The sequence below is a fragment of the Tachypleus tridentatus genome, chromosome 11, assembly GCF_004210375.1.
Source record: "Tachypleus tridentatus isolate NWPU-2018 chromosome 11, ASM421037v1, whole genome shotgun sequence".
In the NCBI taxonomy this organism is placed as follows: domain Eukaryota; kingdom Metazoa; phylum Arthropoda; class Merostomata; order Xiphosura; family Limulidae; genus Tachypleus; species Tachypleus tridentatus.
This window is the reverse complement of record NC_134835.1, coordinates 53,444,927-53,472,572: the sequence shown is the minus strand read 5'-3', so window position 1 is coordinate 53,472,572 and position 27,646 is coordinate 53,444,927. Positions and strand designations below refer to the sequence as shown.

Sequence of the window (27,646 nt, the reverse complement as noted above, 5' to 3'; positions counted from 1 at the left end):
TTCAAGAGTGAAATAGGTCAAAACGACACATCTCGCATTTCATTCCGTTCAATGACGTAATATTCTTTGGATACCGATACATTCGAGTGCAGTATGGGTTAGAGCAAGATCAACGAGTTTGGTTCTCTCGCTCCAGATGATTTTTTTTCCATCGAGTTTTTGCGACTGACCTAAAGATCTCGCTTTATTTGAATTCGCTTGAAGTTTATGTGAGGATGAAGTAGAAACTGCTTTAATAAGGGGCGCAGAAAACACAGATCACAGACAGCGGTTTTCAGTGTATCACTGTATGAAGTGTATTCGAGTCACTGCATTAGTGTTCTTTTATTAAAAGTACAAATTAATATCTTGTCAGGGCAGTAAATTAGTAATTACAAACATTTTCTTAAAATTTGAAATTTCCAAATTTATTCAAGAAAGAATCAAAGAGACAAGAAAGGACAAACACTGCGTCCCTGATACAATGTTCTTTAACAAAACCTATGTAACTTATAATAACTGTGGTTCTGTACTACTTGTTGTGAGATAACAACTTTGAGTTGCAGTTTATTTTTTTACTCAAACTTTTCATTAATTTAGGTCCAAAAACTGTGTACTACTTACTGATATCCGTGCTTTTATATTCCGAATACAAACCAACATGCCGGGACTTGGAAAAGATGTGAATGAACCAAGGTCTCGTGTGGGAAGAACTCGGCAACAGAGCTTAAGTGAAATGTCGTCATCATTTATTCACGAAAGTTTTACTAGCAGTGTAGACTTCCCTACTTACATCCCATGGCAGACCCTATCTTCCGATTTATCAGAGAAACTGAAACATGGTTCTATTCGAATAAGCCGAAGTAATAGGGTTGAATATACCACTATCCACGAAGAAGGAGAAAGGGTTCCATTGATTGATGATCAAGATAGCACAAGTTCAGTAAAAACTGAAGCTGTTCATGGAGGTAAGAATATAACTTTTAAATAGCAATGTAATAAATTGTAGACAAAAACCCATAAACATCATGCTTATATGATTGTGCATATTATAATTATATTGCCACTATGAATTATGAAAATACATCTTTTTATAATTATAAATTTTGATAATTATATTAGCTGTTAGGCCTTTTCTGGTCTACGATATCTTAGGATATAATCTTTGAGCCTTTGACTTTAAAATTACCTATAAGCAAGTTCGAGAAAAGCTGATAATATATCACGTATACAAGTTAATTTTTTTTTTAACCTGAACAGCACTTTGTTTGACACATGGGCTAAACAGGCTTATAAGGTATATAAGTTCGTAAAGTTCTGATACAACCATCCCTAATTTAAGACTTCTCGCTAGAGGGGAGGGCAATCAGTTAGTAGGAGGACTGACCACCAGAAACATAATATTCTAGTAGTCTAATATAGTAATAATTAGGCCACAATCTAAAAGTTGGCGATTTTCGAATAACATTTTAAAATAATCATATTAAGATAGTTTTTAGTATATTATTTGGTAACTACTTAAAAGCAACAAAAACGGGAACAGTGTTAAAATGCCTGATATGTGCGTTATCTACTTTAGAAAGAATATTCTACTGATGGACATATTACACCATTTATTATGTGCTGCTGCAAGCTTTAGTAAAGCGTGGCTAAGTAGTTCTTAAGCCAAAGATATAGGATGAGCTATCTGTGCTCTTCCCACCACGGGTATCGAAATCTGATTTTTAGCGTGGTAAATCTGCAATCTCACTGGTCGAGTCATGAGAGAGAAGGAGAACCAGCAAAGCTTGTTTGTTTAATTTTTTGAATGTCGCACAAAGCTACACGATGGCTATCTGCGCTAATTTAACAGTGCAAGACTAGAGAGAAGGCAGCTAGTCATTACCACCTACCGGCGAATCTTGGACTACTCTTTTACCAACGAATAATGGAATTGACCGTCACATTATAATGCACCCACGGCTAAAGTGCGAGCATGTTTGGTGTGACGGGTATTCGAACCCGCGCCCCTCAAATTAGGAGTCGAGAGCCTTAACCACTTGGTCATACCGGGATCTGTCTGTTTTTAATTTATATGATGTATAGGCTGAAATTCACAAGTCTTTTTTACAATCGAAAAATCAAGAAAATAAAAAACTGAATAAATATATTTTATATTTTATCCAATGGAACCATTGTGAGTTTCCATTGTGTATCATGTAACTTTAAAATTAAAACGCTCTATTTTGGTACCCTGCGTTCAACAGACGCCGGCTTTGCAGAGACTGCAGAATTGAAACCCTTCCTCAGGGAAATAAGGCTAAGGTTCAGCTATTAAGAATTATTAACGATCAACACCAATTGAGGCTAATTAAAAAAGACCCGATTAAAATTTTAATTTAAAAAATTTGCGATAAAAATTCAAAAAAGGAGGAAAAATGTTTGCTATCGGTATGCAGTCTCATGTAATTAACTACTTAGTTTACATATAGATATTAATAGAGAGGGGCCTGGCATGGCCAAGCGCGTAAGGCGTGCGACTCGTAATCCGAGGGTCGCAGGTTCGCGCTCGCGTCGCGCCAAACATTCTCGCTCTCCCAGCCGAGGGGGCGTTATAAAGTGACGGTCAACCCACTATTCGTTGGTAAAAGAGTAGCCCAAGAGTTGGCGGTGGATGGTGATGACTAGCTGCCTTCCCTCTAGTCTTACACTGCTAAATTAGGGACGGCTTGGTGCAGTGGGCTAACAACCTACTCACTTAAATACCTGTTGAAGAATCCGCAAGCGATTGCGGCCCTATGTTCCTTGATGGAATCTAATGGTGATAACTAACTAACTAAACTATTAATGGAGAACATATACTTATTAAATATTTACAATTCGAGTTTTGAGTCTGCTAAATAAAAATTGATGTCGTTTTTGTACAAAATAGATTGTGTTGAAAGTGAAACAGATTTTTGTTTAACTGTTCATTTATACATGAAACGAAGAAACATGTTTCTAACCAAGCAATGGGATTAGCTTCAGAACATCGTATCAATATAATATGGTTCTGTACATGAAATTTCATAGAGTCGTTCTAATTAAAAGATTCTTTCTGGTCAGTTCAAAGTTCTAATGACAACGTAGCTGAATAGTGGATGTACCTGAGTATTAAATATTTTAAAGGAATTAAAATGAATGAAGTTTTTACCTTTCTTGAATCTAAGCCAAAACGATCTATTAAAAAAAATTAAGGTATTTACAGCTATGGGTTAGTAATACAGACAAAGAAAGAACTACAACAATTTAAATCTTTTTTGTTTTGTTTTCGGTCTCTGTGCTCTATACAGTATTTAACTAATTCAGTCGAGCATTAAAAAGGCATCAAATAACCTTGGATCTTATGCAATCGCTTGTTCTCAACCACAAACAACCTTGCCCTCTTCACATAAAAAACAAAGATAAACTTAAAAGCGCATAGACCATGTGGAATGCACATGCTTTTATGATTATGAAATGTTTTCTCTTCACGAAAGTGATGATTAAGTAGCTCCTAGATTACTGCTATGTCTATCCAATGCCAGCCGGCTTGAAGAGTTCGGATATTCGTCAAGACTGAATTATGTGCTATTACTTTCGTTCATAAGGTCTTAAAATTACATAAGCCACCAAATGAGGGTATTGAATCGTCAACCCTGAAATTTGTTTTTGTAACTTGCAATATAGTATAGTGCAATGTATGGGAACTGATAAAATGGTGAAACGTTGTTTGCTTCCCGAGTTAAAAGTTATAGTAATATAATAAAACTCGAGTTTACTTTATCGTTGACAAGTGACGTTAACATCATAAAAGCCGTACTTTACTGAAGCAATTAGTTTTCAAAGAATGCATCTCATTGTATTAGAACTCAGAGCTTGAGATTTGTAAAGATATCAGGTGGAGATCAGTTTCACAACCCCTATGAGATGGGGAATTCAGGGACCTCTGTTGGCCCCTGAAAGCTCAAGAATTTAAGATGCTTTGACGTGCATTCTGGGCTATCTGCCTATCGGATTAACAGATCTAAACTGTAACGTAGTTGAAGTGCAAAGGTGAACTAAGTGGTTGAATGACGATTAAATAAGTTGGAAAAGAAGTGATCAATTTGGTTTCCCACCCAAGCTAAAACAAAATTAGCACATTATCTCCTGCAAAGATAATTTTCAAATTATAAGATAATTAAAAAGATAACTTAGTTTCACTAAACTGTTAGTGAAGCCCTGTACAATTAGGTTATACGTAATAATGCTTTATAAATATATAAAATGTGATTGGCTATCTTGCTAAATTGTTAAAATAATTTAATTGTTTGAGATTATATTTGCGTATAATAGACATAAATAGACAATAGACATAAAACGTCAAATTTTGTATCAAAATCACTTGTATATATACGTTTTTCCGCGTTTTTCAAACATAAAGTTTGTCTTTATCGTGGTGAATTCTATGAGGGTTGCAAATTGATTGCTGGAAACGTCTATATACAACCACATGTTCAACAACCACAACTATATACAAATAAATGACCTAAGCATGGGCAACCCAGTATCACCAGTTCTAGCCAATATTTTTATGACACAAGTTGAAACACAAGCAATTAACACAGCATTACATCCACCACTATACTGGTACAGATATGTAGATGACACGGTTGCGGAATTCAGATCTACAGAACACACACTTAATTTTTTCAATCACATTAACTCTATACATCCCAACATTAACTTCACATGTGAACAGGAAGAAAGCAATCAAATATCATTTCTTAACCTCAAAATTACAAGAACCGACACACAATTCAAAACAGAAATCCACCGAAAAATCACCCATACTGGACTATACATTCCTTGGAACTCAGCACATGAAACAAAACAAAAACTCAACATACTAAGAAACCAAATAAACACAGCCATAAAACTATGCTCACCAGATAAAATTAACGATGAATTAGACAAAATAAAACAATACTTCATCAACATCAATAAGTTTCCTCCACAAACCGTAGGAAACATTATACGTAGACACCTAGACAGAAAGCAAAATCAACCAACAAAAGTAAATATATCTCACGAATAAAAAAATCACGAAACCATATACTGCTGCATACCATATATTCCCGACATCAGCAGACAAATAACCAACATTAGGCATAAACTAGTAACAAAATATGACATTCCAGTTAATACCAAATTTATTCAAAAACCAGGCACAAAACTGATGTCTATACTATGTAAAAACTACACTGACAAACACCACACCAACATTATTTAAAAATACAATGTGATAACTGCCACGACTTCTATATTGGAGAAACATGTAGAAAAATGGAAACCAGATTCAAAGAACATAAAAAGTCACCTTCACACGTTTTCGAACACTGCAAGTCAAATAAACACAACATTAGCATAGAAAACACTCAAATACTAAATAAAGAAACAAACATAAACAAACGCAAAATTAAAGAAGCCTTACTTACACAACAACTTAAACCTAAAATAAACCAATATAAAGGAACGCCTTTATATCTATATTAAATATAATAAAATAAAATTATATATTCAAACATCTAACACCGCCCTCTACATTCCGACACTCAGTTACATAGTACCTTCCAAACATGTGGTCAGCTTCCGGTCAGTTACCTCTTTCTTTCTTTGTGAACCTGACGATGACCGAAGAAGGTCGAAACGTTGTTCGCTCTTTTACGTAAAATATTTTCTCAACCCAAACGAGCCGTTTTTGCATACATATTTTTCTACAAGTGGGTTTTCTCGACATCACTGAAAAGCTCATAAAGATAATATTATAAGTTCTTATACTATAATCTCTAATATTGTTTGTTAAAACTAATGTTTAGTAAATAATAAATATAAGGTGAGAAAGTATTGTTTTCCAAAGCAAGAATATAACGTGAGATATTTTTGTCGGAGAGCTTTTTTACTTGGTTACATAGTTCTTTAAAATTTGACGGGTGTACTTGAAATATTTAATCTTATGCAAAAACGGATTCATATTGAAACAAAAATTTGAAACTGACATTTAAAGAATAATGATTGACACATTTATTCATTTATTTTTTTAGGGGCAAGTTGGGGTGTAGCAACGTTTTTATTGGTAAACACGGCTCTTGGTGCAGGGGTACTTAACTATCCAGCCGCGTACAACAGAGCAGGTGGCGTTTATGTTGCCGCTGGTTTACAGGTTGTAAGTATAATTCGTCAATTAAACTATGTTTTTGTGTAAATCTTTTTTTTTTGTGTGTGTGAAAGCTTCGTTAGCTTTGGTGCTTCTTTAAAAACATGGGTTTAGGTAATTATCCTTTCTTTAGACAATTCGTTGTTTTTTTTTTAAATTTGGAAATCTTAATACGAAAAAAATATCAATAACATCATATAGCCACAATTTATACGTATTTCTATTAAAACTCACTTAACTCGTGTACCTGTATAATTATATACAATTCTATACGCAACGATATGATTGTGTAACATTTATTCAAACTACTCTAGGTGATACTGCTATTGTTAGGGGCAACAATGTTAGTTTTAGCTCGCTGTTCTGATCTCAACTGTGACAACACATATCATGACGTATTGTTGTCGATGTGTGGAAAACGGGCTCAGCAACTCTCAGCTTTATCTATCCTGTTTTCCTGTTACGGTATTTGTATAACTTTCCTGGTTATTGTCGGAGACCAATATGACAGACGTAAGTATATATATATATAATACCATTTCAATTAAAATTATATATAAATATATAGATGATTACTAAAAGCCCGTATAAATATAGAAAAAGGTGATGTAATAACAAATATTATTGTACTAACTGTGTAGTCGTGTAACATTTATTATTACTCATTCAGGTACAACACTAAGGTGTTATACACCATTGGACTTGAGGTAATAATTTAATTTTCTTTATTTATAATATTGGAGGTTTATACAAATTCTTCAAGCAGATTCCTGTGTATTACTGAGATAATTTCAACTGTACTAATGGGGTAACCCACTAGTGTTTGCTAGTAAGGCACTTTTTAACAAATACAACACTCTTGTCCTGTCAAAAAAAAAAAAAAAAAAAAGAAGAGGTTATTAAGTCCTCGCAGCTTTTCTCTGGACTATCCCACATTAGACGCCAATTAGTCTTGTTGTAATTTTTCTTTTCTAAGGTAACCTCTTCTTTTTATATTCCCTCGGCTCGGATACGAACCCGAGACCTCTTGCATGCTATGTGAGTGTTTTATTAGCTATACTAAAAGGTCAACCCTCCCGCTCTTATTAGCGAATTTTTATCGACTCTGGCAACTGCATCAGGTGCTGAAATACGTTTATTTTTTATGGATTAAACAAACTGATGTCGAAATAGACTTTAATGTAAAAATGTTTCTTACTGGTAGAACATCTTGTATAGAATCCTATTCTCTTTATTACAGCGTTATTTCAAATATTCTGTTCCTTATTGATATTTTCTATGCATGATTTATTTATATACAATAATTTAATAAATGCAGATAAGAATAGAGTACCAAATAAACTACATGTGACCTTTGTTGGTAGGTACAAAATGAAATACAAAGTATAAAAGTTTTCATTCTTTAATACATACACATATCCTGATGTTTTCTTTTTGTTCTAGTCTTTGCGTCAATTTTTGGAAATACTTTCTGTCACACCTGGTACCTCAACCGGGATTTTACAATTTTAATAACAGCAGTGGTCTGCATTCTTCCGATGTCATATTTCCAGAGGCTGGACTTCCTTAGATACGCTAGGTAAATCTGTTATTTTTACCTTGTAGTTAGAGTATCTGCAACTAATTACTTACACTTTAAATTAAATGTTTGCCTATCCGAAAATTATAATCATATAATCAGAAAAAATATTTTTTATTGTCAAAATAAATTTAAAAAATTCCCATAAATGTGAAGCCAAATCTAAAGGGTTTGAGTGATATACATAGTAATTATGATTTAATCGCAATAAGACTGAATGCCAATGAACTGTCTGAACAAACTGCACACATGTTATTAATAACCGGTAAGAGACCATGAAGTTATATTCTAAAATTCTTTACCAAGTGAAATAATTATAAGGGTAAAATAAAGGTTTGAGGTAAACGTAATTATTATCACCGATAAAACATTCGTTTCCTTTTTCTTTTCTTTTTTTTGCTTACTAAATTCGTATTGTGGAAAGTCAGTTACACTTTTTTGGAGACTACGATTAAATGTGACAATCTACTATCGAAGACCACATTTACCCTGACGATCACTCTTTATTTGCTTTCTCCGGCACAATGGCTTTGCAGGCATGCCTCCATGAAGCAAAGACTTCATCTGAGAACATCCTTTCAGTGTTGTCCCATTCCTACTACGTAACTTTCCATAACTGAGTTAATGTCTTACTTTTACGCCTTCCACATATTATTTTAAACAAATCAAATGCACAGAATACAGTGGATCTATATCGTGGACTTCACAGATATGAGGTCGAGTGGTATTCCCGTAATTCTACTTTATTTGGGATTTGGGTATATCGTTTTTTTATATAAAATTAACCTTTGATACAAATATAGATTTAGGCAAGATAGAAGTCATCTTCAACTAAGACAACTTTAGTTTACAAAGAAGGTGGTTGGCCTGTGGAATTAGTTGGCTTCGCATGTTGTGAAGGCAGTAAATCTGACCGAGTTAAAAGAAAACTTAATAGATATATATGAATGATAAAGGTTGGGTTAATTTTTTGGCTTAGAGGATGAAACAATCGAGATGGGCCAAGAGGCCCCATGATGTCCCGAAACTTTATGTCATGTTGTTATAACTTCGAGGTGATAGCGTTGGCGTAGACTGGCTTCATATAATTTCGGATCCCATTGATTTTTCTGCGTCCACTGAGGCTACAGAGGATTTACTTCTCTGAAAATGTTGTTTGGCTTTACGTTGTTTAGTTATATGTCGATCTGTGAACACTGTTTTCACGAAAGACTGGTGTCATACCCTACTAGCCATCGATCAAGTTTCAGAATCATTTTACAAGCCCGTCAGCAGCGTGATTTGTTTTTTTATATGGAAGTCCTATTCTTAATCACGTGATTTGGGTTTTAAAACCATTGCGACATTCGTAGAAAAGCAGCAGTTAATTACACGTATTTTCATGATATTTGCGTGATATTTTATATTGATAAACATATATTTACACTAGTTTACAACTCGTATTAAGAAATAAATGGCCAGGTGGGTTAAGGTGTTCGACTCGTGATCTGAGGATCGCGGGCTCGAATCCCCGTCGCACCAAACATGCTCGTCCTTTCATCCGTGGGGCGTTATAAAGTAACGGTCAATCCCACTATTCGTTGGTAAAAGAGTAGCCCAAGAGTTGGCAGCGGGTAGTGATGACTAGCTACCTTCCCTCTAATCTTACACTGCTAAATTAGGGACAGCTAGCGCAAATAGCCTTTGAGTAGCTTTGCGCGAAAATTCAAAACAAGAAACTCATTTTTCCCTTTAATAAGTATCTTGGGTTGGTTTGATTTCATTGAAAAAAATTCTGTGATTTTATAATCAAAACTGTGCTTTAACAAAAGAGAATCCTCTATAGCTGCAGCACTTGAAACTTTTAATAAAGATTTTAATATTTGAATATAGTTAACTAATCTATGACACATTTTTTAATACACTAGCAATACTATATTTGGGGCGCGCGTATACCTGATTAGAGTTTATTACTCATCAGGACCTCTACCAGCCTGCCCTCAAATTGAAATTATTTTAGGTAGGATTAGAATAAATTAATCTACAAGCCCTTGAATGTGATAAAATACATCAATCGAAAGGGTTTGGCCTCTTGAGTCAAAAACTGCAACTATATCTCAAATCGGTTAAGGAATGACGGAGCTATGAGCTAAGAACTTTGTACTTGTAAAAAAAACAAACAAACTCAGAACTGTTCTCTGAGCCGCTGTGCCGTAGACCAAAATACTTTCAGATTAGAATTTTAGTAACCATTTCTTTCCAGTCTGCATTCTGTATCCAACAAATTATCAAGTATTTTTCATTACACGTTTTACCGTCTTACACACGTTAACCACAAAACGATGTTTTGTTCGTTTATCTAGACGAAAAACGGGCTTCTCCCAGTGATAAAACCAGAAAATTTCCCCATATATACATATATACACATGCTAGAAGAGTACCCACATATTGCTCTTCTAACGTATTCATATTTTTCTTGTTTGTCTTGTATTTATTCTTCTTTCTTTAACGTGTGAGACTTGCAAACAGAGGTTAAGACTGCCAGACGTTATCTCCACCTGAATATGGGTTCTACTTCTGCAATTACCACCAAAACCAAGGTCACATTTTATATCTAGCATTATAGCCTGTATCCTCGTAATATTTTTATTTAAGATGTACAGCATCTCTGTAGTAGTTTTTAAGACTTGTATTGTTAATTAAGATATTTTCCGTCACACGTTTGGTCTTGCTTTTTTAACTTTTTCTTTTATTTTGATGTTAATATTTACTTAACTGTTCAAATAATGTTTCTACACACACAAACATATTTTATTCACTTTTGACACAGATTAAAAGTAAATTAAATACATAATATTTATCGTCCCACAGTAGCACGGCGACAGGTGTGCGTACTGACACCGCCAAAAACCAGGTTTCGATACTCATGATGAACAGAGTACAAATAGCCCACTGTGTAGTTTTGTGCTTAATTCTAAACAATTAAATAGTTATATATAGTTTCTTGAGTTTCATTTTTGTTTTGTATTTTTTCTTCAAGAATGTTTTGGTTATTTTATAATTTTACAGTTGTACTTCGTTGTTTTTTACAGTACATTGGGACTTTTTGCTATGCTTTATCCAGTATTCCTTACAGTTTATGAATACTACATGTTAGATGTTGTTCCAGGTCGGATCAAAGTAGTGTAAGTTAGAGTTGTTTTTCTTTTTATAAATCCTCATATACAGTTTACGATCTTTGTTTTTCTTGTAAGGAACATCACCATATATATTTAACATATACAATACATTTTATAGTACTGTTTAAGTGTTGTTTATGAAACACATTGTACTAAGAGTAAGAGAACACCATCGTAAGTAAATCACGTTCTTAGTTTAAGATGTTATTTTAATTTCTAACGGTTTATATCTTACAGTAACGAAAACATCAAGAACGTATGCTAATAAAGATGTTGCTTCGCTGTGTACAATTTTTTCTGTTATTTATTCACTGTTTTCGTAGTTTTTGATTTATTATTATGGGTATTATTACCTTATAATTGGGCATGTTTGATTTAATATACTTTAACACATTCTGCTTAGCTGTGTTGTATTACATATTAAACCAATATAATAAATTCTCTGAATAACGATGGTTTAAAAAAAAGTCATTTTTTTACACCGCACCTATTACAGTACTCTTTTATGTTTTTATGTTATTCTGATTTAAAAAAATAATTTTCTCTAATTTTTAACGCAGTCCTCACACTGTAGTGGACGTGTTCATCGTAATTCCAGTATTCAGTTTCGCGTATCAGGTAAATTGTTGTTTTTTGTGTTAGTTTTTTTTTATGAAGAAACTAAATAAACTGTATTTAAGTTTTCGGCGATATGGGTCTTATCAGTCTAAATGGAGATTATCAAAGGAGTTTATCTTTCGAGACTCTTTCAGAACTCTTAACAAAAGGTCTGACTTAATCTGTTATTATAGAAAACTCTCCTAAGTTTTTTTTGTTATCAGTCCGTTTTATTTCTGTGTCAGTTTTTTTCTTGGAACTGTAGTTGTGTTGACGCATTACCAACCCTTTTTCTATTAACTATAAAACCTTAACTAAATCTTTTGTAGGTTTGAAATATTTAGCACTGACATAACATTTTGTGAGGAGTTATAAACACCCATTCTTAATCAATCAAAATCCATGAATAAAAATATTGTATCCAAAAGTTATTTCTATCTCACAACTTCATTTTCGAACTTACAAGACTTGTCATCCAAATGGCACAGCAGTATGTCTGCGAACTTACAATACCACAAAGTGGATTTTGATACTTGTGGTGGGCAGAACACGGATAGAGCTGTGTGTAGTTTTTGCTTAGTTACAAAAAAACAAACTTAAGAGACTTTTCTAAATATGGAAGAATTGTGATTTACATTAATTTTAATCAGCACTTGACTAACTTTATTAGCTATAGTCAAAACAGTCTTTTTTAACACGAAAAGGCTTTAAGTAATTTCATCTGACTCCACAATTTTTATTGTCATAGGTACAGCTAGCAAATTTGCTACATTATCAATTAATTTTAGCGCAGGGCCCATATTCTCAACTAAAAATAACCAAATACGAATGTAAGCATCTCCTTCCTGATGTATTATCTACGTTGACCAGAAAGATAATCTAATAAATAATAATAAATGTCGTACGAATTATATATTAACATTGCTGAAAGCTGTCTTGTTGACTTAGCATTATTCTGTCTGTAAAAGTGTAATAACAAATGGCTATAGAATTAAAGTGCTAGTAACATGTTGTACGTATTTTAAATCATGTCTAATTCGAACCTGAATGATATATAGACTACAGTTTCATCAGATTTATTACACTCAGTAACCACTTTATTAGGTACACCTGCTAATTAACGCAAATAGCCAAACAGCCAATCACGTTGCTCAATATATATTAAGCATGCTGATATGGTCAAGAGATTCAGTTGTTGTTCCACCAAACATTAGAATGGGGAAGATGCGTGATCTAAGCGATTTTGACTGTGGAATGATTGCTGGCGCCAGACGTGTTTGTTCCAGCATCTCAGAAACTACTGACCTCCTGGGATTTTCACAAACTATAGTCTCTAGAGTTTGCAGAGGATGGTGCGAAAAACAATAAAACATCCAGTGAGCGGCAGTTCTGTGGCCGTAAACAAATGAGAGAGGTCAGAAGAGAATGACCAGACTCGTTCAAGCTGACAGGAAAGCCACAAATACTCAAATAACCACTCTTTACAACAATGGTGTACAGAAGGGCATTTCTGAACGAACAACGCGTCGAATCTTGAAGTGGATGGGCTACAGCAGCAGAAGACCACGCCGGGTTCCACTTTTGTCAGCTAAGAACAGCAAGATGAAGCTACAGTGGGCATGATATCACCAAAACTGGACGATTGAAGAATGGAAAAACGTCGCATGGTTTGAGGAATCTCAATTTCCCCTGCCACTTGCAGATGGTAAAATCAGAACTTGGGGTAAACAGGATGAATCCATGGATTCATCCTGCCTTGATACAGGTGGTGGTAGTGCAATGGTATGGGAAGAGTTATCTTGCCACACATTAAGCTTCCGCATACCAAATGAGCATAATTTAAATGCACAGCATAATTGAGCATTGTTGCTGATTATGTGCTCCAATGGCTACTTCCAGCAGGATAATATGCCATGTCACAAAGAACGAATCATCTCAAGCTGGTTCCACGAACATAACAGTGACCAGTGTATTCCAGTGCTCTGCACAGTGTCCAGATCTCAATACAATAGAGTATCTTTGAGATGAGGTAGAATGAGAGGTTCTAAGCATGAATGTGTGGCTAACAAATGTACAGGGATTTCTTGCTGCTGTCGACTCAGCATGGACCAAAATCCCTAAGAAATGTATGTGTGTGTGTGTTTTCTTATAGAAAAGCCACATTGGGCTATCTGCTGAGTCCACCAAGTGGAATCTAACCCCTAATTTTAGCTTTGTAAATCTGTAGACTTACAGCTGAACCAGCGGGTGACCCTAAGAAATATTTCAGCACCTTCTTGAATCCATTATGCAAAGAATTCAATCTGTTCTGGAGGCAAAAGGGGGTCCTACCCGGTACTAGGTAGGTCTGCCTAATAAAGTGATCCCTGAGTGTATGTCAAGCTTATGACGGACATTTGGTATAACGTACTTTTATATTTAGTGTACTTTGTGAATGGGTAAATTCGTACTATTTAACACTGAAAAATTATAATACATATTCTCTAAACGTTTTATATTAAATTCAAGTAACATTTTAAAGCAACATGCATACAGAATTGTTAACACTTCAAAGCTGAAGAATACTTTCAATTTACACATAATGTGTTTAAATACATCTACATACGAAGCCTAATAGGGTTTATGAAATATCATAGCTTTATAAATGTTTTATATGCTAAGAAAGAGACTGGTGTATCAGGTAATTTCTAGCTGGATATTACTGAATGAATCTGCGCTTTCACAACATAATAAAAAAGTATCGCAATTCATGTTTATATACCTTAAACTTCCTGTGGATGTCATCTTTTCCATAATCCAGTACAACCAAAATCCATTTCTTGAAGGATACTGAACAAAGTTTAAAAAACCGGCTCCTCCTAGACTACATTGGATGATTAAATCTAGTGTTGTAAACAACTTTACAGTAAAATGTTTTAATTGTTTGAAAATACAAAACATGAAATGCCATTTCCACAAATATTCACAGCATTAGAAAGAATCTTTGGTTGTGTTCAAATGTGGGTTTATGATGAAACAGCTGAAATAACTATTTTCTTACAATCTTATTTTGTTCATTGAACAAGTATAAAACAGTTAATGAGATCCACTTTCCAACTATATAGTTCTCTGACAAGACCAAAATCACAATACCGAATTGCAGACTATAGCCATTTGATCTGTGTGTGTGTTTCCTTATAACAAAGTCATATCGGGCTATTTCCTGAACCCACCTAGAGCAATCGAACCCCAGATTTTAGCGTTGTAAATCCGTAGACCTACCGCTGTGCTAGCGGGATGCATTGATTTATGTAATCAGTTAATCCTAGTACGGCCCGACATGGTCACGTGATTAGGGCGCTCAACTCGTAATCCTGAGGTAGCGGGTTCAAATCCTCGTCCCATCAAACATCTTCGCTCTTTTAGCTGTGGGGGCATTATAAAATTACAATACTACTGTTGATTGGTAAAAAAGTAGCCCAAGAGTTAGCGATGGGTGGTGATTACTAGTTAGCTCTCAAGCCTTACACTACTAAATTATGAACGGCGAGCCCAGATAACTCTCGTTTAGTTTTGTGCAAAAATTCAACAAACAAACAAATAAAAACTGATCTTAGTAATTAGCATGCCCAGTTCTTTTGGCACTATAAATCAAACAAGAGAAGGCAGAAGGTGTCTTCCATCTACATACAACTTAAAATTAGGAAAGGCAGTGTGCAAATAGCCCACGTGCAGTTCTTGCGGAAATCTGAGATGAATACTTTATTAACATTTCTAAGAAATATCTGTAAAGTTATTTATGACGAACTAAATGAGTTTTAACATCTTTGGTGAGAGTAGACATACAAATTTCATTACAATAAAAAACTGATCATTTTATAGAATCTTTTATTACTAAATAGTATGTTTAGAAATTTAAATACTAATTCAATTAATCTTTTTTTTTTCGCCGATAATTATTTTAGTATCGGTATTATTTTCTTTTTTCAGTTATACTGGTATTTAATTATAATAAGCGAAAACGATTAACTCAATAACTTATTTCTTCATACCCCATTAAAATTTATATCACGTTAAGGTTTTCACTTCATTAGAACTATAATAATGAATTCAAACACTCATAATAAACATGAGTTATATTGAATATTTAGTATATGAAATTATGACTGTTATACAACAACATTGAATATAGTTTATTTACATTCAAAATATTATATATACTTTGTTAATATGTGATAGTGGCTAATCTGTCTATTAAATAATAATCGTAATTTGTGATAATGTTTATATGAAAATATTTGAAATAATTTTTATGTAGTAATTCAATTTTTTCCATTTATTATAACCAACTTAGTACGCAGTTTTATTACAACTTACCTTACGTTTTATCAATGAAGTTACTGATCACTAATTGAAAATTTCAAATAATATATAATTTATATGAATATTTTATATTTATCATTCAAATTATCAACTAAATTTCTTTGGCAAGTTCAACGTGATTTCCTATTACACTGTTTACTTATTAATTTATTTGTACTAATTATTAATAGTGATGTTTCTTCTTGTGTTTGTTATCAAAAAATAACTTCAAAACACGTATTTTGTTAAGACTTTTTTAACAATTCAGCAAAAATAAAAATTTCTATTACAGGATATTAGAGGTATTTAATAGCTGATCAGTGTACACACACATACATATATATATATATTTACATTTCTATCAAACACTTCTGTTATCAGACACACGAAATCGTTGTTCCGGTATACAGCTGCATGAAAAATCGAAATTTGAGAGAATTCACCAAAGCTACATGTTTATCCATGATTATTCTTTTCTTCATCTACTGTATGGCCGGTTCCTTTGGTTATTTGACCTTCGGAACCAAAGTACCACCAGACATTATGCAAGGATATGGAGGCAAAGATCCTGTTGTTCTTATTTGCATCGGAGCTCTGGTGATCAAAATGGTTACTACATACCCTCAGATTCTTCTTTGTGGAAGGTGAGATATATAAAATAATGAATTTTGTACAATTTGATTATTGAAATAAGTTTTATTGTGATGATAAGCATGTAACGATAATGTTTATGGTGATATTTGTTTTAAGGTTACTCTTTATATACTGCTTAAAATAAATAATATACATCCTAAAATTTAGACGAAATAAGCAAAGACAAAATATACATAAATATAGAAGGATAAATGACAAAACAAAGAACTGTAAAGACACAAGAGGTGTATAAATGCCTTTTCAGTATCCAAATAGCATTGAAGTGACCGTCTTCAATTGTACACCAACGCGGATGGGAACCTGCTATGCAATAACAGATGAACAAAATTTAAATTATTCGACGCTTAGATTCAGGTGCTTATACCAATAATGTTCTTATCTCAGTTATGCATCTAATGTCTACCTTCATTTATGAGAAGTAATGGCACAGTGATATAATCAGAGAAAAACAACACAACAATCTAACCACAAATAAACCCAAAGGTATCAGAATAAAAATAGTAAAGGAATAAAATACAATGTGCAAAAGGCAAATGAAACAAAATAGAATAAAGAATAAGGCAAAAAAAAAAGAATTATAATATCCAATCATACGTAATCAAAAGTAGCCCGACCTTCTCCCTTGAATATAAATTATTAAAGCATAGCGCCAAAATACAAGGCACTATGTATCTAAACACAGTCAGAAAATGAATTTTAAAAAGCGATACAACTTTAGGAAAAACATTTTCAAGAATGAGCAGATTGAAGCATACTTTAGTCATCTCTAAATTGTTTTTCTGTCCTATTTTATTGTAAAAGGTGGTAAAATAAATATACGAATTTAAATTTAAGAAAAAGAGAATATATGTACATGTAATTCGTATAATGTACCCTATATAAAACAATCATATCAGACTTAAAGTCAGAAACGCAAAAATATTTTAAAACACAAATCTTTCATATTCAAAACAAATGAAAAAATGGTTAAATTTCAGAATAAATATTTCTTTTCACTAGATTTTTATTTTAGTATAAACACGTTGAATGCCCATCACATGATGAGAAATAATGATTAATGTTTCTTCTCAAAATTATATCTAAATAAATGTGTTACGAACTTACTTTCAAAAATTAATTATAATTTAATAATTATGATGAATTACTATCCTGTTTTTAGTATTACACGAAAATAACTTTTTATGTATATGTGATCATCTCCTTTAAATATTGCTTGATTAATATTTTGATTTCTGTATATTTTTAAGTTCAAATGCTTTTTTTTATAATTCTTATCGATTGAAACTTGCGAAAACTCGAATTATTAATTACGATGGTAAAGGCAGTGAATTTTATTGTGAATTTCGGGTTCGTCTATTTGATCTATCTTTCTGATTTAGGCTTTGGTAGCTTGCAGAGTTGAAGAAGTGGACATTTTAAAAAACTGAAATGTGCTGCGGGTAAAACATACAGGTTATTATATAATTGTAACCGAGGGTTCCGATTGGACAAAGCTTCGTGGTGTTGCATCATTGTGCCTTCTAAACAACAAATCAAACGTAATTAGGTGTTTCAATCGATGTGTGCGATTTTTTTTTCGTCAGCAAAATTAAGTATAGTGTGCGCCTATACTTAATTTACTTTTATTATCATGATCTCTACCAATTTACTCTCAAATCTAATTATATGCCCAACCTAACGCATCGTCCGTAATATATATATATTTATGTATACACATATATGGCTAGAATAATTTTAAAATGTTAAACCTGCTTGTCGCGGCAGAAAGTGCCTTCATTTCGTGCAAAATATCGGCGTTACAGGGCTTTTCTTCTTTTCATAGTAGATTATAATATTTTAATAGACACAAAATAACGAAAAATAACTATCTGCTTTAGTAAAAGCTTGTGATTACAAATCAGTATAAATACATTTCGACAAAAATAGTTTATTTTTGTTGTTGTTAACAGTAATTGGGTCTGATGGTTAGGACACTTGACTCTTAAACCACGAGTTCGAATTCTTTCACTGAGCATGCTTGCCCTTTCAACCATGGGAGCTTTATAAAATGAAGTTGAATTCCATATTTAGTTGATAAAAGGGTAGTCCACGAGGAGGTAGTGTTGGCTTGTTTCCTCCTTTCTAGCCCATCACTTCTAAATTATGAACAGCTAATGCAGATAGTCCTCAAAGGAGCTGTGTGCGAAATTCAGCAAACAGATAAAGAGCAATTTTTATATACTACCAAAATAATTTTACAGATATATTTTGGTGCCTCCATGCTGTGCGGTGGATGTGACCTAGTGGTTAGTATGCCCAGAGTATAAATTTGCGTGTTCACAGTTTGTATCCCTTGTTATACAAATATGCTTCATAATTTTGGACCATGGGTGTTGTTGACTATGTCTTCCATCTAGTTTGTCAGATCAAAATGGTTGTGTGCAGGTTGCACAAGTTTTGAAAAATAAAAACAATTTTGCCATGTCTACCATCAGTCGTTTAGCACAGCAGCCCCCTAAGCCATATTTCATTGAAATTTTACTTGTGATGGATGTTATGTTTTACAACACTTAAAAAGGCGCTTTGGAATTTCATCTCCGTTATTCCATGTGCCTGGAATAAATGAATTAAATGAAAACCAGGAAGTAAAATTATTTAAGAAACTATCTGTTCATTCCACAATGTTGATGAATACAAAATTTTATTTAAGACATGTAGCACATTTTTGGCGTTATGCATCTCAGTTTTTATGAACTCTATATTTTATATTTAATTACAGGGGAGCTTTGGATGGTTTTTATGCAGAATTCTCCAAGATTTCCACAGAAAAATTTATCAGAGGCGAAAAAAAGCGGAGAATTATAATCACTACATTCTGGTTCATTACTACTGTCCTGCTGTCGATTTTTACACCTAACATAACCGTTGTCATAGAGCTTCTTGGATGTTTAGCTTCAGCCAATGTTTTCATCTTCCCAGGTTTGAATTTTGGGTTTAGATTATGTTACGTGTTGCGATTGATTTCGAACAAAACTCCAATTTATTGTCATGCATTACAGTTTCAAATAGCCTGAAACTGAGTTAAATCGTAATTCAGATTTAGAAGTTAAATAAATATCGATATGTATCAAATTTATAATATTTTCAAACAATACTGGTACACACAGTTTTCTTTTTGATACAAATATATTTTAATATACGAACAAAATACAATTTATAATAACAGTTATTACAAATAATGATTTATATATAAAAGTTTTACAAACTTACAAACAATATTGAGTCCTCTATCTGATCTGGAACTTTCTTGATATTATTTCGAAGCTTTATGATGAGCAAATTAATTTTGATTTGATATCGGTACAATTCACTTAAAAGGTAACCAGCTATCCCTTCGCTGTTAACGTGTGAATTTTTTACAGCTGAAATTATGTAATGTTTTCGTAAAAATATTAACGTTCGACGTTAATCCGCTGAAGTTAAACGGATTGTAGTGTTCGAAATCTATAAATGTTCCTGGTCAAATATTTGAAGTTTCCGATTAATAAGCATTAAGCATAATCATAGTTTTCGAGGATTATAGTGTACCAACTGTAGCAAACCAATAATATGAATTGTCTCTTGACGCGTCGCGTTGGTTACATTTATAGGCGTGAGAAGAGAGATTATAGTAATTTCAGCCTTCACAACAATATAGACAATACGCTAGTGTTTACTGACAGCGCATATATTCTTGATTATTACACTTGAGAATCTTCTACAATTTTAGTGAATAGGCGGGAATTTCATAATACAAGTATTAACAGTACAAGTTATTTACATTTTAAAATATGCATTTAACTTAAACAAAAACTGATATTAAAGAAAAGATATGATAGTAAATCCGTCAGAGTTAGGTTATAAATAAACCCTTAATCTTATGAACTGATTATGGAGCGTAAAATAATTGTTTAACGTTGACAGCGTTATCAAAATCTAAAGGTCCGGCATGGCCAAGCGTTTTAAGGCGTGTGACTCGTAATCTGAGGGTCGCGGGTTCGCGCCCGCGTCGCGCCAAACATGCTCGCCCTCCCAGCCGTGGGGGCGTTATAATGTGACAGTCAATCCCACTATTCGTTGGTAAGAGTAGCGCAAGAGTTGGCGGTGGGTGGTGATGACTAGCTGCCTTCCCTCTAGTCTTACACTGCTAAATTAGGGACGGCTAGCACAGATAGCCCTCGAGTAGCTTTGTGCGAAATTCCAAAACAAACAAGTTAATGATTTCTAAACAATATATTGCAGATAATCAGTATTGTATACATACATTTTTTTACACTTATACATAAATGTCTATGCATGTTATGGCTCGGCATGGCCTAGCGCGTAAGGCGTGCAACTCGTTATCCGAGGGTCGCGGGTTCGCGCCCGCGTCGCGCTAAAACATGCTCGCCCTCCCAGCCGTGGGGGTGTATAATGTGACGGTCAATCCCACTATTCGTTGGTAAAAGAGTAGCCCAAGAGTTGGCGGTGGGTGGTGATGACTAGCTGCCTTCCCTCTAGTCTTACACTGCTAAATTAGGGACGGCTAGCACAGATAGCCCTCGAGTAGCTTTGTGCGAAATTCCCAAACAAACAAACTATGCATGTTATACAAAATATATAGTATATTCACAAATAAAAGATATTAGAAAAATAAAAACTTATAGTGACCAAATGTATATAAACTCTTGAGTTGAGTACGTCGGTTTTAATTTTTTTCTAGGTGTAAAAACAAATACGTTTTTATCGATGGTGAGTAAAACATTGATTACGATTTCACTTAATTTACATATTCACTTTGAATGAGTCTAACCTTGTAGTTAAAAACTTGAATCTATAGTTCAGTGATGCACAAAGTTCGGCCCACGAAGAGTCGCCGATTGGCCCGTGATTTGCAACGGGAAAGTCAAACATAGAGAGTTCGCGCCTGCGCGAAGATTAAGCACTATACAAGAATATGCATTAGATCAGCTACTGGATGGTTCCATATTTGTGTAGAGCAATAAGGAAAATTTAATTAGCAAATCTTGTTAATGCATAAGCATTTAATTATTGGCGCAATGACGTAATATTTCCGTAATTACGAAATTTCACGCGTTCCAGTTGTTCTTCGAGATTTACTTACGAGCCCTATTTTGATATTATTTCGTAACAAAAATGGCAGCTAGTCGTAAAAGAAAAGTTGACAGTTTCATGACGATTGGACTGCGCAATACTGTTTTGTTCAACAACAGAAGAACGTGATTTATCTGCTGTGTCATTCGACAGTAGCAGTGGCGAAGGTATCCAATATAAAGCGTCATCATGAGTCGAAGCATAAAGATTTCTACAACGTTGTTAGTGATGAACGAACAGCTTGAATTGAATCTCTGCGGCAGTCGCTGAATCACCAGCAGAACGTTTTCTCAAAGCAGCCACCAGATTTAGGTGCAGCATGTGAGGTCAGTTACGATATTTCGTTGATGATAGCGAAATCTGGCCGACCGTTCACTGATGGTTATTTTGTCAAGCAATGCATGATTACTGCATCGGAAAAGTTGTGTCCGGAAGCAGTTTGCAAGCTACAGACGGTGGCTTTGAATCGTGTGACAGTTCAACGAAGAATTTCACACCTCTCAGCAGACGTGACAAGGCAGTTTACAAATAAAGCAGCCAACTTTGTCTACTTCTCTTTGGCAGCAGACGAGTCGACTGACATCAGTTCAATAGCACAGCTACTAGTTTTTGTTCGTGGTGTGTCGTCATCGTTTGATATCACAGAGGAACTAATCGGCATGGGTTCCATGAAGGGTCAGACAACTGGGTCTGCTCTATTCGAGGAGACAGTACGACTGTGTGGTAGTGTTTCATTGGATTTCACAAAACTAGTAAGTGTGACAACTGATGGAGCACTAGCCATGACCAGAGAATTTAGCGGGCTGGTAGTACTGTTGATGAAGCATCGAGGAAAGCAGAACAGACAGTTGGTGAAGTTGCACTATATTATTCACCAATAGAACCTGTGCAGTAAAGAACTTGGTTTTCAGGCACTGATGGCATTAGTGACGAAAACCATTAATTTCATCAAATCATGAGAGCTCAATCACCGTCAGTTTCGAAGTCTTCTTGAAGAAATTGATTCAGACTATGGTGACCTTGTGTATCACTGTGAAGTACGCTGGCTGAGTCGAGGAAAGATGCTGGGAGTTGATTGATGAGGTGATAGAATTCCTCAGAAGCAAGAACAAAGATACAAAAGTGATTTCCATGACTGATCCAGCATGGCAAGTTGATTTGACCTTTCTGGTCGATATGACACAACACTTGAATGATCGGAATTTGAAGTTGCAAGGCAAAAATCAGCTTGTCTGTCAGCTTGCAAATCACGTCTCAGCTGTCAGGACAAAGTTGCAGTTGTTCCGGCAGCAAGCAGCATCAGGCAACTTCGTGCACTTTCCCACTTTTCAGTCACAGCTACAGAAGAATCAGGACATTGACACACAAGTTTATGCTGGGAAGCTAGATACCTTGATTCAATTCTTCAACTCACGGTTTTATGACTTTGACCAATGCAGATTGTTGATTAAACTTTTTGCTGATCCGTTCAGTGTGTCAGTGGATGACTGTCAGCTCGAACTTACTGATCTCCAGGCATCTGATGAACTGCGTGCTATTTAGCGAGAAAACAGTTTGCTTGACTTCTACAAAATGTTGCCTGATACATTTGCTAATCTGAAAGAGAACACACTTGTCCACACCAGCATGTTTGGCAGCACGTACTGCTGCGAACAGGCTTTCTCGCATATGAAACTGAACAAAAACAACACTCGCAATCAGCTGACTGATAATCATCTGGAAGCAGTCTTTCGTCTTTCAACCTCAAACATCAAGCCGGACATTTCTAAGCTCGTATATGACATGCAGCACCATCCATTGCACTGACTTTGTGACAGTTGACGTATCATAACAGTTCTTAGAATAATGTGTAAACTCTTTGATGTAATCGTTATTTGTGTGTTCTTAAATGTGATGTCCATCTTGTGTAAAACAACTGTGGGACGATTTTAATCTTCACTTTTTTGTGGCCCCCAACAGTTACGAGAAGTCTGTTTGTGGCCCCTGACTCAAAAAGTTTGTGCACCACTGCTATAGTTGATTGTTCAACTATTTATTACGTTATTGTTTAATTAATTATCACCATACACAGTTTAAAAAAAATGTATATTAAATTATAAACACAAAAATATTCACTGAAATTGGTAATAATAATTTTGAGAACCTTGGGTAAAAAAGAAAAGTGTTCAAGGACAACTGTAACACAATGTTAATTTGTTATATTGTTCTCAGCATAAACGGATCACATGCTAAACTTAATAAAAATGAAATTAAATTTGAATATGAAAAGCATAAACGATTTAATATATATATTTTTATTGGAATCTACACACAGCGATTTTTGTGAAGGTTGCTTTGTTTGTGTAAGATGAATATGTATCAGCTTCAAATGTGTGGTCTCGATGCATGTATTATTATATATATAATTGCAATAATAATAATATTATTATTATTACTATGCATTAATCCTCCAAAAATACAGGTCCGGCATGGCCAGGTGGTTAAGGCATTCTACTCGTAATCCGAGGGTCGCGGGTCCGTAATCCCCGTCACGCCAAATATGCTCGCCCTTTCAGCCACAGCGACGTCATAATTTTTACGGTGAATCCCACTATTCGTTGGTAAAAGAGTAGCCTAAGGGTTGACGGTGGGTAGTGATGACAAGCTAACTTTCCCCTCTAGTCGTACACTGCTAAATTAAGAACGGCTAGCGCAGATAGCCTTCGTGTAGTTTTGCGTGAAATTCAAAAACAAAGATACACGGCAGTAACACATAAAAGCCAGGGTTTCGATTCCCCTCGGTGAACTCAGTAGACAGCCCAGTGCTGCTTTACTATAAGAAAACACACACACATAAAAGCACAAACAGTCTTTTCTCAAAATCTCGAATCTTATTGAGAACTAACATTTGGTGTGTTATGTATTTCATTAATGTTAATTTCCGCTCTGAAACGTTACCTACTTAGATCTAAAATAAAAATGAACACTGTACTGAGTATAACCACTGAAATATACGAAACTTATTTATATAGAGTAAAATATATTGGGTCACCATTTAGGTACATTCGTTTTTAACAATATTTTTAGCCGTAAACTCCAAAAATGTTGATTGTCTGACATTATTTACTTCTGAAATTATTTTCGTGTTTTAAGTAATTCAAACTATTTCATAATGTCTATAAAACTTGTAATAAAATTATTATTATTATTAAAATACATACAGCTTTAAGAACAGTTACACACTTTAGTTCTAACTTTAACAGTTAAAACATTATATCTTTAACGAAGAGGTATTTTCTTATAAGAATTCGGATTTAAATTCGTGTGTCTAGTGAAACTCCTGATACAATATATATACATAAACCTTGGACTTGGTCAGTCTCATTTCTTGGTATCTCCGTATTCTTAACTTTATACGCAACACATACAGTAAGTTTATTAAATAGTGATACTAATAATAACTAATTTTTATCGTCTCTGTTGAAGAGTGTATAATAAATTCCTAAGGCCAACCGTTATACTATAATCATAAACTTTTATATTACTTATTTTCTAGGCTTATGTCTACTTTCGATGACAAATATGAATGATCCAGATCTACAAAAGTGGAAGAGTTACGTAATGTTGGCCCTTTCATGTATCATGGTGACCTTTGGTGCTTTCGTCTTCGGAGTTCTTTTGTTGCAGGTCATATTGGTTGAATTTTCAGGGCGAAAAGAAGGTCATGAACCTCTATGTTTATAATAAACAAATTGTTTCTTTGTTCGATGGCTTCTTTACGAATTATTTTTTTCCACGAAAACATTTATGATATAGTACATGTACAAATGTCTTTACTTTTAACTTTTTTTTGGTATTGAAAAAAATTCATTTACCCTTGATCCCTTTGTTTGTTATAATACCCTTGTGTTCTGATTAAGACACTGATATATACTTAATTATTTTGGTTCCTTTCAGAATATGTTGATATTTTTACTTTTTAATTGCAATAACCAAACTGGATTTTGAGTAAGTAGAGGATCCAACAAAATACTTTTTTTTTGTAACATGCACATTCCACTTTGGATGCAGTTCCTAGTTCTGTTTTTTTTTTACCGTTAGGTAATACAAAAACATTTGCCTCAGAGATTATCGTGTTTGCTGTAATCAGTTACATTGTGTATGTTCCTCTTTTTATAGTTAACTGTTTATATATATATTTTTGGTGTGTATAATATTATACTTCAGACGTTATAACAAGTATAATAATAATGATGTTAGAAGATGAACAAACATTTTTAACCTTTTAAGCTCCCTTTCTTTAAAACACTTTCTTTATGTGCACTTAGTTAACAATAAACTTTTTAGTTATTTGACACTTAAGTTAGATTGTGCATAGTTGTATTGTGCATTTTCTGATTATAAGCGATTGAAGTAAAACTAATTTAAACATCTTGATTAACAATTCTAAGATGCAGATTTAAGATTTATTTTAGTGAAAGCTTTCAACTGCTGGTTTTGATATATCACTTCAAAGTTTAAGTACATGTTGCATTGGTGTGTATTACCATGGTCTTAGTTCGATGAAACACAGCCTTATACATCCATGTTATAAATTCGATGAAACAACTTGTTTGAAAGAGATAACTAAAAACCTTTAATGTTTCTTATCACCTGCAGTTGCATACACAAGGTTCAAGTTAAGTTTTTTTTAACACCAAATATTTTAATGTGCAAGAGTCTCAACACACAAAATGTACTCTTCTCAAATTTCATTTTGTTTGACCTGTCAGCAAAACAATGTGTACAAGTTAATGTAGCTGTTAGGTTATTTTCCTTATAGATCAGATTATTAATGTTTTTGTTCTTGCTATAAAATACCAAAGGTTTTAGTTTATGCAAAATTTTGAGACTTCACACCACCAAAGTTTACATTAAACAGTATAGTTTCATAACAGCAAAATGTTAAAGTGAATGGTTCTCCTATGTCAGTGATAAAACCTAAAGATTAGTGTGTAAAAAATACTGTACAAAGTCTAGTTGCCTAATTAACTAGGTGCTATATGTTATCTGTACTTTTTAATAGGCCAGTATGGCTGTGCAAATATTTCTATAAAACTTCGTATTTTTTACCAGTATATTTGGAAACTTAGATACAATAAATGTTATCATGTTTGACTTGATGCATGGAAATATGAGGTTACCTAATCTACATTTAATCATTTTAGTTCACATTTCCTAGAAATAAATTAGCTTTGGCAGGGTTAATAAAACTAAAAACTAAAACCAATATAAATTGAAACCTATGCCCTGTTTGACTAGACAGGCACACCAGTATAAGTAGTAGGCTGAAATTTCACTAGAACTACAGTTTTAATTTTGTTAGAAATTTAAACACTAAGTTGACAAATCACAGCTACAAAATCATTAACCAAGTTGTAGAAGAATAGAATGTCATGTTATACAAAGTAAAATCTATAAACCTATTTTGATGGACACTGATTGTTCCACCATTGAAAAAATAAATTGAAGAAACTTGTAGCTCCCAGCCTTCTTCATAATTACTCATAATAAATAAATAAAAGATAAGATTAAAGAAAATGTATATTTTCTTGAGTTTGATTAATTAAACCATGAATGTGTCAAATTGACTCATCTTCCTGAACTCAAACAACTGAGTTAGAATGTTAAATAGGTCTCTGTGCCATTCATGTGTTTTTCACAGGAATAAAAATGTTTTTGTGGATTACTTTCTTTTTATTATTCTGTCAATATGAATTTCACGATTGATATGCATGACAAAATTCAAGATTTCAACAGTTTCATTACTAGAAGTACATATTAATTAAATTTTTCTTGATCTACTTTTGAAAAGGATTTTTTAATGCTTATAGTCTAACTTTTTAATTCCACTTTCAACATACATTAACGAGGTAATAAATGTCTCATATAAACAATTTGGTTACTAAGACTAGCAAAAGAAAACAACTAATTGCAAAAATGTAGAAGGTGTCCCAGAAGTGTGGAAAATAGACATTATATTCTTAAAGTTCAGCAAATATTAATAACATC

At 33.7% G+C, this 27,646-nt stretch overlaps 1 protein-coding gene across 1 annotated transcript; it reads left to right on the top strand.

The window, feature by feature from the left end:
- The first annotated feature begins 77 nt into the window (after nucleotides 1-77).
- LOC143232173 (sodium-coupled neutral amino acid transporter 7-like) lies at nucleotides 78-27,323 on the top strand. Its single transcript, XM_076467283.1, has 9 exons — nucleotides 78-947; nucleotides 6,063-6,184; nucleotides 6,490-6,688; nucleotides 7,619-7,754; nucleotides 10,826-10,918; nucleotides 11,473-11,530; nucleotides 16,232-16,494; nucleotides 19,263-19,462; nucleotides 25,152-27,323. Exons 1-9 carry the CDS (start codon nucleotides 641-643, stop codon nucleotides 25,337-25,339), a joined length of 1,566 nt encoding a protein of 521 aa, XP_076323398.1. The 5' UTR covers nucleotides 78-640; the 3' UTR covers nucleotides 25,340-27,323.
- The last annotated feature ends 323 nt before the right edge of the window (nucleotides 27,324-27,646 follow it).